At 40.0% G+C, this 19607-nt stretch overlaps 2 protein-coding genes and 1 long non-coding RNA gene across 3 annotated transcripts; 1 reads left to right on the top strand and 2 right to left on the bottom strand.

The window, feature by feature from the left end:
• Positions 1 to 144: 144 nt before the first annotated feature.
• On the bottom strand, positions 145 to 1675 carry LOC137865351 (uncharacterized). The gene is made up of 2 exons (XR_011101875.1): positions 862 to 1675; positions 145 to 703 (listed from the first exon to the last, which is right to left on the bottom strand). It is a non-coding gene; the product is annotated as an uncharacterized lncRNA (long non-coding RNA).
• Positions 1676 to 7592: 5917 nt separating this feature from the next.
• On the bottom strand, positions 7593 to 9225 carry MOCS3 (molybdenum cofactor synthesis 3). The gene has a single exon (XM_068700348.1). The coding sequence runs from the start codon at positions 9223 to 9225 to the stop codon at positions 7816 to 7818; it is 1410 nt and encodes a 469-aa protein (XP_068556449.1). The 3' UTR covers positions 7593 to 7815.
• A 60-nt stretch (positions 9226 to 9285) lies between these two features.
• Positions 9286 to 19372, top strand: DPM1 (dolichyl-phosphate mannosyltransferase subunit 1, catalytic). Its single transcript, XM_068700350.1, has 9 exons — positions 9286 to 9428; positions 9595 to 9694; positions 11239 to 11272; positions 13401 to 13477; positions 13577 to 13602; positions 14131 to 14226; positions 15958 to 16026; positions 16317 to 16431; positions 18454 to 19372. Exons 1-9 carry the CDS (start codon positions 9322 to 9324, stop codon positions 18556 to 18558), a joined length of 729 nt encoding a protein of 242 aa, XP_068556451.1. The 5' UTR covers positions 9286 to 9321; the 3' UTR covers positions 18559 to 19372.
• The last annotated feature ends 235 nt before the right edge of the window (positions 19373 to 19607 follow it).

Raw genomic sequence — 19607 nt, 5'->3', positions numbered from 1 at the left:
AAATTATTGTTTAAAAAGCAAAGCATCAATATTCAGGTATTCTCTGGATCAGTGGAGGGAGTGATTCAAAGGCGAGCACTGCGGTTCTGAGTGCTGAGGAAGCTGCTGGTGCTCTCATCCGAGGAGCAGGAAAACACAGACACCTAACAAACAAATCCCATTTTATTAAAAGGACACCTACAAGGGCTTTATCAAGTTTTAACTATTGTTGCACCTGTTACTACCCACAGGTACAGTAATAAAATAGAAACCGAGAGCAGAGTTTCACAAGTGAAATGGACAACAGGCATATCCTGGAAAGGATTTCTATACATTCCACCCAAAACTTACGGTCCTGTCACACAGTATCTGGAACACGCCTGTGCTCCATGTGTGCACACCCCTTTGTGTACATACACATCCATACAGGTCTGTCTTTTGTAAGTTTCCGACCCTTGTAAGGTCAGAAGTCTCATGACGGCAGAACTTCCTTTCGCTATTCACGAGCAGGTGAGCGCCCGTCTGTACCAGAAACTTCATTTCCCAGCCGAACGCACGAGCGGAGCCATTTTCAATTTGGACAGAACCTTTCCTTGCGAGCCGGGATTCAGTCTCCTAGCAACAGCACGAACACCTTGCGAGCGAGTCTGCAGCTTACGTGCATGGGAGGGCCTCGCGCCGCGGGCACCGGGCAGCCACAAGACCATTGGCGGCAGGTTTCTTCCTGCAGGGGATGATGATGAAGGCTCCCGTCAGCAAAACTCAGAGCTGACGTACGTGTCCGGGCCCACCAAAGGCCCACTGCCCCGCTGTCTGAGCACCCCATCCACATCCATCTCCTTTTTTCTCCTCTAGCTACAAGGGCCAGTGAGAAGCACTTACCTGAAGGATAAAGAGCAGGCACGTTGCACTCTTTGAGGGATCAAGCCCAAGTTGTTCTCATTTCTTGAATCGGAGCGCCAGAGCTCTGGGTGTCTGAGGCCTATTCCGTGGGGTTCAAATCGCGCTGTCCCCGAGGAAGGCAGCCCTCGTCCCACCTGCCAGGACTGCAGTTGAATCCCCGGCCATCCCTTCGTGGCCAGGATTCCCCCACCCCAGCAGGCCTTTCCCCCCTCATCTGGCTGCAGCTGTAGCCTGACTGCAGCTTCCCCTGGACGCTATCATCTTCAGAAGGCCTGATACAGAACAGGAATATTTCTGGCTGGGAAACTTGTGTTGCAATAGACCAGGCTAAATTTATAGCAATTTCCTTTTCTGATAGCTTCGCGGCAGGTGTCATTTTGGATGGAAGCTATTTTTTGTTCTTCACTACAATTTTTACCGCCAGCATGAAATGGAAGAATTGCAACGACTTCACAACAAAAAGAAGCAAATTAGGTCAGAGCAGCACCGTCACAAATATATTTCAGTGGGCTTTTACAGTCAGCTGAATCAACCAGATGAAATATATTCTGAAGACAAGATTAAATGAATCGATCCAATGATAAAAGACTAGAAAATAGGCAAACAGAAGCCACTTTCCTTTCCTAAATAGACCAGAACATAACAGTTGCTGTGCTGCTGCTGTATTGCTCAAGCTTCTGACTGCATAACAAAGGTTAGACCATATTTACACTGCAAGTGGGCAAACATGTGGCATTGTGTCCAGCTGAGGAGATGCAGTATCCCATTGCTTGTGCACGTCACAAAACCTATGAATTTTAGATCTCAGAACTGTTCCAGAACAAAATGCTCCCTTGGGATCTGATCACTAAAGGAAGATTTAAACACACCACACAGACACAACAGGGAGCTGGGGCAGAGTGATTTGCCCAGGTGTACAGCCAAAACTTCACAGAAACTTTGGATTTCTTCTTGGTCTTTTACATTACTCACAAACTCATCGCTCCTTTGGACAACTCAGCTATTCAAGGAGAAAGCTCTGGGAAATTTTTGCATCTCCTTCCCAACCATGGGTTCTAACCCCACACTGTTTCTTTCCCTGTGCTGTATTTATTTTCCCCACAAAGGTCCTGAAGCTGTGGTATACGGTAAGTAGAGGAGCTGGTACGTTTAACCAGGGGTAACAGCAACCACAGCAGGTATTAACCACAAACCAGTCTGTGTGTGTGTTTTCCTGTGGTTTATGTTGATGTTTGCTAACTGGTCTAAACTTTGCTACCCTAACACGTTAATATTTTACTCTTCTGTTAGTCTGTAGGGTGACATGTATGACGTTATCATGCCCACTAGAAATTCAAAGAACCAGTACTTCCTCTGAGGAGCACCCGTTAGTCTCCAGCCACAGTTATTGCTACTTTTCATTTTTGCCTCTCTTTCTTCTTTTCCCAGCTACTCTCCTTAACAAAGTAGCTTCTTTTTATTCAAACCTGTCATTTGAAAACTACTCAACTATTTCTGGCAGATGTCTTATAATCAAACCAAGCAACCCAGTTTGTTTTTATCAAGCTTCTTGTATCACTACAGGCTCCCCCTTTTTTGTTCAGTGTGGGTCCAAGTTTTGGAGTAACCTCAGTGTGAGCGGTGACCAATCCTTCCTCCCAGCAAGGCAGGGTGCTGCAGGAGAAGGAGAACTCATAGCAGCATTAGCAAGATTATCTTTCTCTTTATTTCCTTCTAACACTTTGGCAGCATTTGTGAGACTTCTCACACAACAATTGTCTTTATAAGCAACCTCTGCAAATGTGGATCTGTTGGTTATGTTTTGGTTTCAGCAGTGAAGTCGCACACAGCTCCACTGCTCTGAGGGCTTGCCACCACAACGCAGAGCATGCAGCTGGTGCGCTTCCGTTTGCAGTCACTGAAATGGATCCACACTTCTGATGCCTGTGAGACAGGTAACATCCAGCACATTCACTGTGGAGAAATCATCTGCTAATAGGCAGCAAAACTTCATATTGCTGAACAAGTAACTGCAAACAAACTCCCCAGATTTAGCCTGTTTGCCCCAGCAGTGAATCTCAACTATATAATAATAATTATATTATTTTATTATAATAATATAATAAAGCCTCTCCTGTTTTTCACCAAAAGACTTCAGAAAACCGCAGGCAAATTGCAGATTACTTTGGACCAGTAATCGAAAGATGAGCTCTCCTCATTATCAGCGCTTTCAAAAAACCACTGCCTACAGCAAAACCAAGTGAAGTTGAGGAATTTCCTTTTTAAGCTTTGTTTCAGCATATTTGTTTTACTAACCAGCAACGCTATTTAAGATCTTTGTCTCTACATGACAGCTGCAAGCTGTAAGGCGTTTTACAAAGTAATTGTTCTTTCTGAACCATACAAAAAAGGGTTTGTAAATGAAAAGATGACATTACATTATTCCTCTTTAGTTTCCTCCCTCAGATAGGAGCGCTCCACAGATGATCTCAGATAAACGTGACCTGTGTAGGTCAATCCATTTGCCTTCTCCCACATGAAACAGCTGCCACCTTTTATTAGTATTAGGTGATCACATGGGAATAAAGGCAGAGGCTTTCAGTGTCATAGAAAAAGGAATGCAGGGGCTGAACGCACTCTTACTCCAGAAGAAAAAGCAAATCCTTGTTATATTCTGATCCACAGCTCTTCCAAGATAATTTTTCCACTGACATGAGCAGGCACTAATGGGGGAGCTTCAGGTGAAAATCTTGCAAAAACAGTAAACCAGCACCCAGGAACTTCATCAGTCTTGCAATGCACACTTTGTAACAATGTCATTAGGACTAAACTTTCTATACATGAATCTGGTTAGCATGAACATTAACAGTGAACCAGGAGTAAATGTAGGAATGATTAGTGATGTAAATTATTAGGTGTAAATTATTGACAGCTATTAGTTATCTTGCTGTATTTTAAAATTATGTCTGACATCAAAAATGTGAGTAGCTTTAAATTGTTAGCTTTGTGTTTAAAAATCTGACGTCTAACTCTTTATAAACTTTAGTCTACATGAACAAAAATATTTTCAAGAGTTACTAAATAGTCACAGATAATAATGCCTAGTAAAAGCCTAATTATCCTTTGGAGAAATTAGTTGTTGCTGGGGGGGGGGAGGGGATGGTTCTTAACAGTGGATTCTTTTTCCCCTAAAGTGGTCTTGCTGCATTTTATTCAAATATACTGGAACATGTGCACTTTTTTCCCCAGTCACTTTAAAGATCATCTTCTGATGTCTTACAAGCCACTACTCTTTTACAGACCACCAGCTGAGAACACTGCCCTGGACTACACACACGTTGGCTGAACCCAGCTGGCAATTTTAACAGAACATCCCAGTACCCACTGTTCTCCTCTCTTTTTTTTTTTCTTTTTAATTCTGCTTCATGCTATTAACTCAGATGTATGCATAAACTAAGCAACACGAATAAAGTTCATGCTGACACTGTAATGACTCAACTCCTTCTAAAATACAGTGATAAGCAAGCCTTTAATCTCTAGTGCTAGAATGACTCAATTTCATGAACAACTCACCTAATTAATCAGGACATGATTTAAGTAATGTCATCTGTAATAGTGTGATGGTCTACTGTAGGAAATACCAAATGCATCATTTTTCATTTCTGTTTTCAAACCAGCATCTTGATTTCAACGAAAATTACAATTATTTGAACTGATGCACGTGCCACAACCTCACAAGATATCTTCTGATTTGTATCGAGGGACCAGGCGGTCTGGCAGGTTCCACACTGCTAGCATCATGCAGATGTTTAATCAGATTTAAAGGATTGTAAGCTTGAAAGATATCCCACACGTCAAGTTGAAGATTATAAAGCGAAAAACTTTTCAAAGTATTAAAATAAATCCTGAGTTACAAGATGTTTATTGTTATAGAAGCTTTAAACAGATGTGTTTGTTTTGATCCCCTTGTTCCATCACTGTTGTTACAGCATTTTTAGAGCTACAAGAGGCAGAGCCAGCTGTTGATTTGCGATCTGAAGTTTCTGCAGAGGATGTGGTTTTGCTGTCAGTACGTTCACGTACATTTGTACTGAACACACCTGTAGGCTTTTTTCTTTTTATTTTAGCTTTTAAACACTGAAGACAGCCATAACAAATATATATTCCCACAGCAGTATGTGGGACACTAAGGCTCACAACCCAGTTTTATTACCACAGGAGTGTTTCTGAGCTCCAGGCACAGACACATCAGGTGGTCTTGTTCTGATGCATCGGGTCTGCAAGTTCAGTTCTTGTTTTCCAAAGAAATTCATTGGTCTTTTTTCAAAAGAAATGTATAACTTTGTATTGCTACAAATGCACCTCAGCTCTTGCTACAGTTGAATTGCATCTTTACAGACCAGGGAATGATTTGGTTTATTAACTTGCAGTGCCACCTAGCAAACACCCTTAAAAAATTTTTTGTGATATATTTTTTTTACAAACGACAGCTTAGGGCTTTCATATTAAAAAAGAGAAAAAGATAAACTCGTGCTTGCACCGAGTGCATAGTTTTGTTTTGAACAGTTAAATTCCAGCTCAAAATTATGCTTGCAAATAGCATAAGAACATGCCAGGTGTTCACACACCTAAAATTCCAGTACATGAACTCAGAGAACTTGGTTCGGACATAGTCCCTTAGAGATTTGTCTAACAATATTATTAGTTTTATTTTTATTTATACAATTCAGTTTTAGATCAGCACTGAATTTGAATTTGTTGGAGTTGTGAGATAAGAAGCTCCTGCCACCAAAATAAGGCTTTTAGCTTATCAAGGCACGTCAATGTCTCGTATGAAATTCTTCTTAGATTTCCCTGAAAGCTACACCAGCTTGATTTACTCTGCTTTAAAATAACAACCATGTCCCAGGACAAAACAAGTTTAGATACTTAAGTCTGTGCCTGAACCATAAAGCTCTCCCACAGACCTACATGGGGATTCAAATGCAGCAATTCCGAACAAACGCTACAACCACTTTTTGTTATCCTAAATATCCAACAGGAAGCTGTTTCCTGTTCAATTCCTGTGCCAAACTGTAGTAAGCCACTTTGAAATAAAAGAGGTATGACCAAGCAAGCTAAAAGCAGCCTCAAAACATCAAGACTGAGGGCCAGAGAAAAAAACTCTGCAGCCTAACCTTACCCCTTCTGGTAAGGCATCTTCGACCAGCTACACTGTAAGCTCCCTGAATAAAGCTGCTTGTCTTATTCACAACGTCCGCATGCATCAGTATTTAGGCAGTACTCCGGCAGCAATACAAAATGATAGTTTTATTGCTGCCCTTAGAATTTCTGAACAGAGTTTTGCTATGATACCTCCTGGTGGAAAGAGAAGCCGCTACATGTTTGACAGAGTTCAAGAAACGAAGCAAGTCAGGTAAGTTTGGGTAAGATTGGATATTAGAGCCTCACTTGCCATCGCACTAAGTACAGAAAAAAGAAAACAGGTCATGCATTTCAAGCCTCTTATCAGAATGCAGATTTTGTAACTGAACCAAGCCTCTACACCCTGCCTTGAGAGGTCTTACAACTCTCACACACCACAAAGCACTATGCGTACTTTCACTCACGGCCTTAAACACTTTCCTTGTCCTCTAAGTTGCAGAGATATGACTCTGTATTTATAAATTCATCATTTTCCTTCAGGAGAGATTCTTAGTGCTAGAACCCATGGCATACCATAGTAAAGTAGGTACTGTGGGTGTTTTCCACCTTATTTTATTACATCAGTAGTATTTTTTTTCACTCTTGTATAATACAAAGTCATGGCAAGTGCTGTTTTCCTCCTTCAAAATTTAAGGAAACCCACTTCTTTATTAATAAGATAATTACTATGGCGTAACTTCACTTTTGCTGTATAAGCTGAAGAAAACACTTGTTGCCAGCCCACAGATGAGCATGGCTGGCTTCTGAAGTTCTTGACAGGTATGTAAGACAACGAAATACCTTCAATACACCTGAAACTCCCTAGTCACAGACTAACCTTCATAGTATTTAATATTTAAATTACACAAAAAACGGTTTTACTCAAATACATTACTTACTCAATTTCTTAAGACTGTGGGCACTGTCATCAAAATTACCCAAATCCAGAAAAACTAGGCTTGTAAAAATCAGGTCATGAAAAGAATTAAGTGGTCACAGGAACAACACATAAGCCACACTTCGTGGTCACCTTCAAGCATATCTTCAAAGACCCTTCGGCTTTGGCTGTCCTACCTCAGATAGCCAGGAGTCACCAAAGCTTAACAGCACCCTATAGAAATACTGCAGAATCCTAGGGCTGCCTTTGGCTCTAAAAATCTGACTACAGACGTTAGTCTGGGTTTCTCTGTCACTCTGGTAGTAGCTCTACCCTGACTGTTATTGCAGTGAGCACTCCTTCCCTAAATACACAGTGCTGCTGCTACAAGCTGCAGGATGGTGACTGAACGTCTCGTCAGTGTGGACTTTTCCTTGGCAATTCCTTATGATAGGCTTTGCAGTGCTAATGAGCAGCTAGAGATTAACAGTTACTGTTGTGTTGTTGTTTTGTTTAAACCACTACATGTATTATTTCAATTTATGTTGGCCCCTTAGGAGAATGAGTAAAAACTTTCAACACTACACTCTTGTGCTAGGTCATTCTCAAGGCTGTAATAATTAAAGTAATTCTCAATTATCACTTGCACAATTAAGCAGTCATTCCAAAATTTCTCAGTTGTTTTTTAATAGTGAAAATTATTTATTTCCACATAATTTCATATTTTTATATAAAAACAGACACCAACAAATATATAATTAAAAAAATAATAAACGTGGAAGATAGAAATACCACGTTATATCTCCACATGATATAGACACTGCAGAGAAACATTTAAACCCCATGCATTTCCTGTGAATATCCTTTTTTTTTTTTTTTTTCCATTTATATTTCTAGTACTGAGGAAATGTTGGGTCAATTTTACTGGCCCAAGCCATGAGCCCCCCTTTAATATCCTTAGCTAATACAGGACCATATTCTTTAACAGGTAACTCCTGAATAATTCTGACAGCCTTCTGGGAGTCATTTCCTAACTTGCAAACAACATATACAGGAAAAGATGTTTGGCCATTAGTTCTCTGCTTTTCTTCACAGATTCGTTTTTCTAAGTATTCCAAACATTCTTCATTTTTTTCCTCTAATTTACTCAAGGGAATGTGGACAGAGTGTGCCAGGCGACAGATATCCACCTCAACCTGGGGACGAACATCTAACAATACATGAGGAACTTGCTCATCCAACAGTTTTTTGTATTCCTCTACAGATATCCTGTCTTTACTGGACAGCAGATGTAAAGTTCTACATTTGTCTGTTGCAGAAGACCCACAAAATGCCTCATAATCCTGAAGGCAAGTGACAGACGGATTGTCCCCACAAACAGCACAGTCTGCTTTCTTTGGTCTTAACTTGATGTTGCGAAATTTCCCTTCCCGAGCATCAAACATCAGCATGAACTGATTGAAGGAGGAACCCATTCCCGAGGCTATCTTCAACACTTCCAAGGCCTGAATGCACCCCATGATGCCGGGCACAACACCCAGCACCCCCCCATCTGCACAGTTTGTCACCGTCTCTGGCGGAGGGGGTTTGGGGAAGAGACACCGGTAACAGGGTCCCCCTTGGTAGTTGTACACCACTAGCTGCCCCTCCAGCCGGAGGGCACTGCCGGACACCAGGGGCTTCCCAGCCAGGACGCAGGCATCGTTCACCAGGTACCTGGTGGGGACATTGTCAGAGCAGTCGGCCACCACGTCGTACTGCCGCACCAGCTCCAGGGCGGTGCTCGGGCTCAGGGCGCCGCAGTAGGGCACGTAATGTACCGTGGAATTCAGCAGCCTCAGGGTCGCCGCGGCAGACACGGCTTTGGGGATCCCCCGGCGGGCCTCCCCGTGCAGCACCTGCCGGTGCAGGTTGCTGGTCTCCACCACGTCGTGATCCACCAGCCCCAGGCGGCCGATGCCGGCCGCGGCCAGGTACTGCGCGAGGGGGCAGCCCAGCCCTCCGCAGCCCACCACGAGCACGGAGCAGCGGGCGAGGCGCAGCTGCCCCCGCACGCCCAGCTCGGGCAGCACCAGCTGCCGGCTGTACCGCAGGATGGCGGCGGCGCTCAGCGAGGCCTGCCCGGGCAAGGGAGGGAGCTCGGCGGGGAAAGCGGCGGCGCTGACTCCAGCTGACCCCTCCTCGGTATCCGCACCGCTCTCCCCCGCCAGCACTTCAGCCAGCCGCTCCCTCAGACCCCGCAGCTCCCGCTCCCGCCGCTCGATCTCGGCGCCCAGCCGCACCGCCTCCGCTCCGCCCGCCATGCTGGGCAAAATGGCGGCGGGGAGCCCGCTTCCGCTTCCGGCCGGGCGCTTCCGGCCGGGCGGCGCTGAGGGGCCGGCTGCGGGCAGCGCCGCGCCATGGCGGCGGGGGGGGCCGGGAAGGTGTCGGTGCTGCTGCCCACATACGAGGAGCGCCACAACCTGCCGCTCGTCGTCTGGCTGCTCGTGCGCACCTTCCAGGACAGGTACGGGGGTGCTGGGGGTGTCGTGGAGCCAGGTGTCTCCGCTCGAGGGGCAGCGCTGAGCGCCCCGGGGGGAGCCCCTGTGGGGAAATCGCCCCCGGTTCCGCGCTGGGGCCGTGCGGGGCGGGCAGCGAAACCGGGCACTGCCCTAAAATAGGTCTCGTTTCAGTGGAATCGACTTTGAAATTATCATCATCGACGATGGAAGCCCGGACGGGACGCAGGAAGTTGCGGAACAACTGGAGAAGATCTATGGGTCAGATAAAATTGTGAGTTGCACGCTTTGTTTGGGGGTCGTTTTGTATTGGAAAGCACTTGAAATTTTTAAAGAACTCGAACAGAGTCCCTGGATCCTGCACTGACTTTCCTTGCCTCCTTAAACAAGGATATAAAGTTACTTGTTTTAAAAACAAGTTACTTAAGTTTTGCACACCGCTTAAGCAAACATAAAATTGCAACAGTCGCTTACCAGCATTATGAACTCTTACACAGAATCATAAATTAATGCTTACAGAGGTTCTCAACGCTTTGTGCATTGCTGTGTGCTCCTGAATAATGTGTTTGGTTGGTACTTTGTGCACGCCTGAGGGAAAGGTGAGGTTTGGATACAGCTGCATTTCATTTTCTGTGGCTGCAGGAATTGGAAAATTGAAAAAAACCTGGGCAGCTAGTTGGATGTGGGATTTATTTGTAATGTCTGGTTGCATTTCTCAATAATGAGTAATTTTTTTCTATTGTGTTACTGTAGAGCCAGCAGTTGTATATAACAAGATACTGCCATTTACTTACTCCTTGTGAGTCATTAAAGCCAGTTTTTGGGGAGGATAAAAGCTTTATCACAGAAGAGTGGAAAAACTCCAAGCTGAGTTTGACAGTTTTGTGCTGTAAGCAGTGTCAGGCTCTTTTCCAATCTATTACTGTGTAATTGTAAAGTTTTTAAAAGTATTTGTTGTTGGGTTTTTCGTTTGTTTGTTTTTTCCCCAAGCAAAGTCAGTGTTCTGATTTGTCCTCAGGGCGTTTCATGCAAATAATTTCATGGGGCTCCTGGCTTAGTAAGTTACGCTTACTGAATGTGGTATGTAGATAACCCGAGAGGACAGCACGTTTTAGGGAGTAGATGAGGCGTTGAAGTGATTTTTTTTTTTTTTTGTAAACTTTGACTATTAAAGAACTATTATTCAACTTTGACTATTAAAGAAAAACAATCATGGTGGAAGCAAAAGTCAAAATAATGAATTATTAGAAGGATTAATGATTGTTCTCAATACCCTTGTTGTTCTTCAACTCACATTAGTTACAACCTCTCAGATAAGGTAACAAAATTAGCCAAGTTCTAAAAGTTGGTATCCATGGGTTATACCTTGTATGCACATGAAAATCTTGAAATTTATATTCAGTACTAAAAGTATATTAAATCATGCTGGGGAACTTGCTAAAATATTGAGTGAGTGTTTTCCATTCCCTAAATTAATGATACCGGGGAGACCTTTGTTTGAATTCATATGCATGTATTTGATAGTGGAATTTGAGGAAATTCTTTAATTACAGAGATGGAACTTTTAATATTTATTTTTTTACTGAAAAAATACAAGTAAAGCTTATAAGGAGTTTGTTCTTAAATGTGACCTGATCAAATACCTGCTTAAAATAATGGCTTGTTTCTCTTACATTTTGTCAGATTAATTTTTTTTGTGTGTATAGTGAAAAGGAATTTTCAGTTCTTATATTGAAAGTACGGAATTTAAAGATGTCACTAAAAGTAATTTAGAACTGTTCCTCAATTAATTTATATGCATTTTAATATATCCTACAGCTTTTAAGACCCAGAGAAAAGAAGTTGGGCCTTGGTAAGTCCTTATCAAGTCTGGTTTGTTGTTTTAAAAAAAAAAAAAGTTATATTCTTTGTTTGATTCTGGTGCATAAAGTTCCAGAAGAATCAAAGTAAAGCCTAAATCTGCAAATATGTTTTCACCAAGCTTGTATAAGTGAACAAAGTTTAAAAGCATGCACGTAAAAATCACAGTGTATTACAGCGAGTTAACCACAACCTCAAACCTGATGCCTGCGGTGACTGCTGTGCTGTGCAGCTGTACTTTCCTGTTAGCATGCGCCTCTTCTCCTCCCACACAGCGTTTGCTGATCACAGAATAAGGGACGGGGATTGAGACAAGAAGTACCTGTTCAAAGAGTAGCTGCCCTTTCTGAATGGAGCCTACTGATTCAGAGCAGACAGTGGCGCTTTCTGTGGCATCTACCTGTGTATAGGATGCTTCAAAAAGTGGGCCATGGTTTGTGCAGGCTCCAAGCCTGGGACACTCCTCGGTCACATCTTTCCACAGAACTCTTCGCTGTCAGCTCATGTCAGCGTAACTGTTCAATTAGCTTTAATTATGACTATAAATAAAAAAAATGCATATCTGACATGTCTAGCACTCAAACTACTAAGTATTGTCTCACCTATTAACTAACACATGAACCGAAGCCTTTGAAGTGCATTACAGAAGTTACTCGTTGTGTTCCAGAAGCCCTCACAGATTTGGGAGCCAGTCTTGTGCCATTGAGCTAAATCATTAAAGTTTTCATGGAATGACACAAGACTGCAATTTTGTAGATCTGATTTTGTATTTCACAGAAAGTCTAAGTCAAGCCTGTCTTTCTTTGCTTCAGAAAAAGCACCCTTAGGAGGTCGTAAATGTCATTAAAACTGGCAGTATCGAAGCCGTCCTAAAATAAAGTTGAGATGATTCATTGTGTAAAGATTCATGTCTCAGATCCCTTTTCCTCTCCTCTTTTACAATAGGAATGGAAAAAATGATAAAATGCAGTATGTTTCTGGTTTATTGGATATCAGTATCTGTCTTTCTACACATCTTGGCAACCATTTGGTAAAACATGTCAGGTGTCTTATGTACCAAGTACTGCGGCTAACAACTTTCTCCATTCCACTGACAAAACCAAAGTTCTCCTTTTCTAAAAACTGAATTGTCTAAATTCACCTTTATACTTTTTTCTACATCAAACTCTAAGAAGCGTATAAATCTTAATTTTTCTGTTTTCTGCTTTTTGAGCCTTTGTCCTAATTTGACTGGTTATATAGCATAAGCTGATTGATTTACATCTTCATGCACCGTGTTAACCAATCCTACACAATACACGAACCTGCAACACTTCTACTGTGTAACTTTGGAAATGACACGGGAAAGAAAAGAAAGACAGGTTGTTCATTAACCAGGACCTGTGACACTGCCTGCTAAGGATGTCAGTTAAGAGTGTTTTGGTTTCAGTTTTAGCTATTCCTTATGAAGTTAAAAAAAATAATTTGGATTAATGAACAGGTTTTAATCTCTGTTAGGCTGCCGCACTGTTCTTGGAAGCAGTACTATCTTTGAGTGATCCGACTCAGATCAGAAATTGGCATTATTGAGGAAAGTTCTAATAGCAAAACTTGCTCATATCAGAGAGCTGCATCAGTTCATACAGGATGAATAAACCACAAAATCTGTAAGGAAGGGGAAAAAAAATCTTTTCAGGAATATAATTCATGGTGTCACGAGAATAAATCAAAATGTATATGCTATTAATAGGAAATCCTGAGTATAGAACAGTTTTTTTTCTTAAACCCTGTGATTATTTCGTATCCTATTTCCATTTTTTTATAGCACTTATGTGCCAGTGGTGCTTCTGAATGTTATTTCAAATAGTGACCCATTTATCAAGTCGTTTCTGTATGCATTTGTAGTGCAGTAGGGTTTGACAAGACTTGTATTTCTAAAATCTAGTACTGAAAGTATAGGGAAAGGGGAAACGGTTTTAGTGTTTGACCTCTGATACATCATTAAAAAAAAAAAAAAAGGAGTATTTAATTAATCCTTTTCTGGTAGAACTTAAAGAGTTTAGAAAATTAAGTGAAGACTGACGAGAAGATTGCATATGTTAAAATACTGAGGGAAATTACTTCTGTATTGTTTTAATCAGGCACTGCTTACATTCATGGAATGAAGTACGCCACTGGGGATTTTATTGTTATTATGGATGCTGACCTGTCTCACCATGTAAGTTGTATTATGTACTGTTTTTAATCTGTTGTAATTACATATTCATTGTTCATACCTTTCTTTTATCTCATCTCATCTGTTTTCTTTCTATTTCAGCCAAAATTTATTCCAGAGTTTATCAGGTAGGTAATAGTTCTTGTATAAGTGAATGACTTCTAAACATTTATTGTTTTGTAGTAAAACTGGAAAGCTTTAGGTTATTTTATAGCAGTCTAACTAGTGAGAAAACTGTAAAGGCAAGAATTCAAATAAAAGTGATTGGACCTAGTTAATTTGTTCCAAAATAGAACAGAAAAAATAATATGGATAGTCCCAGAGCTCTATTTTTTTTTTTCCCTTATTATGTGTCTGTGTAATATAAATGTTTAAATCAGCATTTGGTCTTACCTTTACTTTTACCCTAGAGAGACTTGCTTTGAAAATAAGATACTCTGAGATTGTTCTTTATAAGAGAGCAATTAAGCATTTTTTAAATGTATAATGCACCATAACCACCCTTACTATCGTTTTCCTATCTTCTGTACTTGCTTGTTTAAAGGTTTGTAAAATATAGAATTTGTATTAAGAGTGATCATTCTTATTTTGATCTATATACTGACTTTATGCAAATACTGTTCCTGGTTTGTTCTGATGAAATCAATTGCTTATAGAAAGCAGAAAGAAGGCAATTTTGATATTGTGTCTGGGACAAGATATAAAGGAAACGGAGGAGTACATGGCTGGGATTTGAAAAGAAAGTTAATCAGGTTAGTAGTTTTTAGATACTTACGCATAAACGTGTTGTTTAGAAATTAATAAAAATTCCAAGCACAGAACTCCAATAAATCAACGTGAACTGAATTGAGTCTTTAGTTAATTGTACTGGGTACTGCGAAATTATGTTAAGTAATAGGAGTATGCACAATCTGTAGATTCTTCAATTAAAAATAACAAAGAACTTAATGATACAACTAGGTTTGAGAAATTGGTTGGTACAATGTAAAAATGTACAAATCTGCACAGCGTCAATTTGGGAGGCTTTTTCAGGTTTATCATCCAAAGAATAAGCTGAGACTGACGCTTTTCTCAAGTTTGAATGATGTGTTTAGTTAGCTTTAAGAGCTGCAAAGGTCCTTTCCCTCAACAGTAAATGACTTGCTAAACCCCTCTGTTGACACTCTTTTGACACACTTTGCTAGAAGTTAAGGATTATCTGGCATGATCAATGTCAATAAATTATTACTTAGACCTTATTGGAAAAGGGTTACAGTGAGCACCAAGGAAAAGTTTCACCCCCAAAGCAGAGGAAAACTGTATCAAGGTCATATGAGCACATGGAGCATCTCACGCTTATAGGGGCTCACAGATTTTGAGCAGTTAATCAACAAGTTTCTTCTGCATACCATCTTTTCTAAGTGTTTTAAGAGAATAGGCATAACTTACTGCTGTTGTTTTTTTGTTTTTTTTTTACTGTAAAGAATTTGAACGTGAAGTGTTAACAGTCTGATTAGGAGATGGTATCACAGGGATGGTATTTGGATTTCTCCCTTTTTTTAACGGCTAGAATAAGTGCTTATTTTTTTTGTGAATGGGAGGAATTTGTACAGTGTATTTACACCCATCCCTGAAGGGAAGAAAAAAAAAAAAGAAAAGAACAAAGAAAGACAAAGAGTAATGGGTGTTACAGAGAAATCCTTTTGTATCAAACACTACAATGTGAAGGAGTTGGACATCCCATCTGTATGTAATACAGCCCTGAGCAACGTAGTCATGAATGACTTTTCAGTCTTGCAACATTTTTCATCTGTGGAGCTTTTCCTTATTATACTAAGAAAGTAGAGTAAACCAAAACTGAATCTTGCTTTTCTAAATCCAAGTCTAACATTCATCCAGGAAGCAATTTTATTCTTCTCTGTTAGTAAATGTTACAGGAAAAACATTATTTTGTCTGTTCTCAAATTTATTTCTTTTGTACTGTAACACAGTGTGTGGTTGTACTGACAATTCTACTATAAACAGATTGTAAAACTAATTTATGATTTTTTTTTTCTGTCATAAAGTTCAATAATCTGTTAATAATTTGCATTTGAAAAACAAAATCACAGAATCACAGAATTTCTAGGTTGGAAGAGACCTCAAGATCATCGAGTCCAACCTCTAACCTAACACTAACAGTCCCCACTAAACCATATCCCTAAGCTCTACATCTAAACATCTTTTGAAGACTTCCAGGGATGGTGACTCCACCACCTCCCTGGGCAGCCTGTTCCAGTGCCTAACAACCCTTTCAGTAAAGAAGTTCTTTACTGAAGATGGGATTTGACTTAAAACAAACATTTAGGAATCAAATCTAACAGTGAAAATATATTAGGAATACAATTGTTTCCTCCTAAGCAATTAAAAGTTTCTTTTTTGATATTTACTTATTTTCTAGAAACCATGCTTGATTTTTCTGAATTATGTACTGGGTAATTTTGACATTTGTGTTTTCTTTGCAGTCGTGGAGCCAATTTTATAACTCAGGTTTTGCTGAGACCGGGTGCATCAGACTTAACAGGAAGTTTCAGGTACGGGCCTGGTATGCAAGTCATAAAGTCTATTTGAAATTAAGAAACTGCTAAACAAGGAACTGGATTAAGAACAGACCTTTACAGAGGACTGTGACGTCTGTTTGAGAAGGGTGTAAGAAACAGCAGACCAGACTGCAAGACCTGTTGCTCCTATCACTTTGTTAATGATTTTTTAAAACAGTGATGATATGAATGAGTGATCACAGTTAAGATTCCTACACATGGTACGTTGATTTCTGAAGTTCAACAACTGTTTCGTGTTTCATTTTCTCTGTAATCATTTACAGGTTATACAGAAAAGAAGTGTTACAGAAACTAATAGAAAAATGCGTTTCTAAAGGATATGTCTTCCAAATGGAAATGATTGTTCGGGCCAGACAGCTAGGATATACTATTGGAGAGGTACAGTAAAAGTCCTGATAAGTGTATTATGCTTTCATTTAAATGTAGGTGCAGATTGCTGTACCAGTCAGGTTTGTGACATGGGCTCTGTCACTGGTCAGTTATGCTGTCCTCCACAATTCATATGTAACATTCCCAATCTTCCTTCCTCCTTTGGTTTCTCCCATGTGGAAAGATTTCTAACATCTGAAGAGCTGCTTCATTTTTCTGCTTCAGCACTGCTTTAAAGATATCTTTAAAGATATCCTTTGCAATATCTGCAACAAACTTGACAGTGTTCAGATTGCTAACATAGACCTATATATAAGATTATTTTATTGTTTTGGGGTTTTTAAAAAACTGTTCTGTTTATCATCTCTATATTGTAACTTCCTGGGGCAGGATAATTTTCCATTAAGTCCATTGATATAATATTTCCTGACCAATAGTTACGATTCCTAGATGGTCTATGATTATCCAAATAATGATACTGACATTTCAGAAGAGTTGACATTTACATGTCTAATTCCTGGCTTGCAGATGCTGCTTCTGTAGCCACAGGTTACAAAATTTTTTCATGCAGTTGTAAAATCTGCAGAATTATGAGGGTTAAACATTTCTTATGCAAAGTTAAAAATGAAGATTTCTGAGACCTTCCAGTCTAAAAGAAACAAAGGGGTCATGGTAAGATAACTGACACAAGCTCCACGCACCTGTTTTCATTTTGCTGTGTTTCTGTGCCATAAGTGAAATGTACCACGGCCCATGGAACATGCCCTTCTGGAAATGCCTCCTTTGAGACTAACAACAGAGCTTTCCGTGCAAGAACGGCCAAGTCCAGCAACAACACGGGTGGTTAATCCCTATACTGAAGGGGAAGACTGGATACTTCTTGGTAGATTAGATATAAATGGTTCTTCCATCACTGGTCACGAAATACCACATCTGACATCCTGAGCTGACTATGTCTTCAGTGATTTCTGGTCCTGCCCCGTTGATCAGCTGTCCCCAGGTGCCATGATGCTTACTGGGATTACCAAAAGGGACCTTACTAAGAAAGCTAAAATCATTAAGTCTATCTGTGTGCCTTGTTAGGTCTTCTTTCCCTGGTTTCCCTTCTACCATGGACTGATGTGCTTAGAATTTTGAGAAATCCTCAGTCCTGGCACAGCTGCAAGGGTGTGGTAATTTCTGTGTTCCACTTGCCAGATCATTTCTGGTTGAAACTGCTAGCAAATACTAAGCCAATTTTTTAATGACTTTTGCAAATGCAGTTCTTTATTTTAGCTGAAGTATCTTGATTTCACACACAAGTATATATGGAAATTCTTGAATATTCTGTTACAGTATTGGCAAAATGACCTGTCATATGTCATTGTACGTGGTCAAATTACTGAAAAGGAGCGTGTTCCTCACACTTAGTGAGTGGTGAGTTAATCTGGAGGGTATGATCACCTAAGTAAGGGAAACAAAATAACTTTTAAATGACTTTCTATCCTCTAAATAACCCGTAAAATGGTCAAAGACTGACAAAGGTAGGTATTGCTTGTAAAAATATTCACTAACTGCCATACTCAGATGTCATCTTCTAGCCAGTGATGAGGTTGAGCAGAATGCTGTTTCACAGTGGCAGGAGATGGTTGCTTTCCAGAGGCATTTTCTTAAAGTTACTTTATTTAGCTAACAGGGAAAGTGATGACGGTTCATGTTGAGCCCCTGGACTGTTAGTGTACTTAGGCTTTTAAGGTTGTTCTAACAGCTGTATCATCCAACTGCTCAGTAATGTCTTTGGATCATCTTTAAAAGTGATAAACCAAATATTTTCATGCTATCCAGCTATGGGCCATCACTAAAGTCATTGGTAAGAAGAACTGAGATGAAGGAAGCCAGCCTAAGGCTTTCTGAACTCCACCACAGAAAAGTGCTGTAGTTTGATGTCCGTGTTTTGCCTTTCTCTTTCTCTCTCTTTTTTTTTTTTTTTTTAACATAATTTCTGGTTATTTAGGTTTTGAACCTTAAAAATAGTTTTCCTTGTTTCAACAGGTTCCTATTTCATTTGTGGACCGAGTCTATGGAGAATCTAAACTGGGAGGCAATGAAATAGTCTCCTTCTTAAAGGGACTCTTGACCTTGTTTGCTACAACATGAGACTTTCAAAAAATTAATTTAGGATAAAAACATTTTCTGACCTCTGTGTGGCTTTTAGCATGTAATAGCAGAAGCTTGATAATTTGCCTGGTGACCAGAAGACCCTCTATGATAAATGAACTGCACGTTAAACAAGTCAAAGTAAAGACTAATACCCTATGCCTTTTTAAAAAAAAAAATAATAAAGTCTAATAAAGAACACAAAGCTAAATTGTATTATGCATTTAGAAATGAATCATTATTCAGCAGAAGATGATTTTGAAATAAAGATGAGCAAGTACCTTAAAAATATTATTTTTTCTTTATTCTGTGTTTTGCAGATAGTATTTTAAATATCTACGAGTTAGTTCCCTTTATTTCTTCGATGCAGATGTACATCTGTGTTACAGCAGATATAAAACAAAGGTGTTTCTACAGAACTGATAATAACTTATGTAGTTTAAGAGGAAGTACAGATGAGTACAGTGTTTGTTCTTTCAGCTTTGTTCTTTTTAAATTTGCCGCTAGGCCAGAAACAGAGAATATTCTTGGGATAAGAAAGAGAATCACTGGGATAGTTTTGTATTGCGTATGCATGTCCAGAAATAGATGATTCTTTTTTCCTACTTTCTTTAAAAAGTAAGCATTTTTAGAATCTAAAACAGGAGGATAACATCTCATACAACTTTAGAGTGATAGAGAACACAATTGAATAGAAAACCTCACTGAAGACATACGAGAGATTTTTCTTACATCAAGTAACATTTTGCAATGTAATATCTATACTTGCTCCAGATCCTGATTGGAAAAAAATACAAACAGTATAATACTCTTGGCTGTTGGTTTGTTTGTTTGTTTTGGTTTGTTTTTTTCTGTCTCACTATTTGACCTAGTCAGAACTCAGAAATGCTGAAGAACTTGCAAACAAATATGCATTTTGAGGGAGTTTTGTTTTTTTTTTAAAAGGAGCAAGCAGGAAGATGAAATTGTTCTGATAATGGCTTTGTATACAAGAAAAATATATCCTTGCATTTTTGGGGGGATGGGAGGAGGGAAGGGTGGTTCTGTTA

This window comes from Anas acuta, chromosome 16 (assembly GCF_963932015.1).
Source record: "Anas acuta chromosome 16, bAnaAcu1.1, whole genome shotgun sequence".
Lineage (NCBI taxonomy): Eukaryota > Metazoa > Chordata > Aves > Anseriformes > Anatidae > Anas > Anas acuta.
This window is presented reverse-complemented; position numbering and strand designations above follow the sequence as displayed.

Coding starts and splice junctions, on each gene's coding strand:
- MOCS3 (XM_068700348.1), bottom strand. CDS start 9,225: ATGGCGGGCGGAGCGGAGGCGGTGCGGCTGGGCGCCGAGATCGAGCGG.
- DPM1 (XM_068700350.1), top strand. CDS start 9,322: ATGGCGGCGGGGGGGGCCGGGAAGGTGTCGGTGCTGCTGCCCACATAC. Junction 13,603..14,130: donor TTTATTCCAGAGTTTATCAG/GTAGGTAATAGT, acceptor AATTGCTTATAG/AAAGCAGAAAGAAGGCAATT. Junction 16,432..18,453: donor TAGGATATACTATTGGAGAG/GTACAGTAAAAG, acceptor TTGTTTCAACAG/GTTCCTATTTCATTTGTGGA.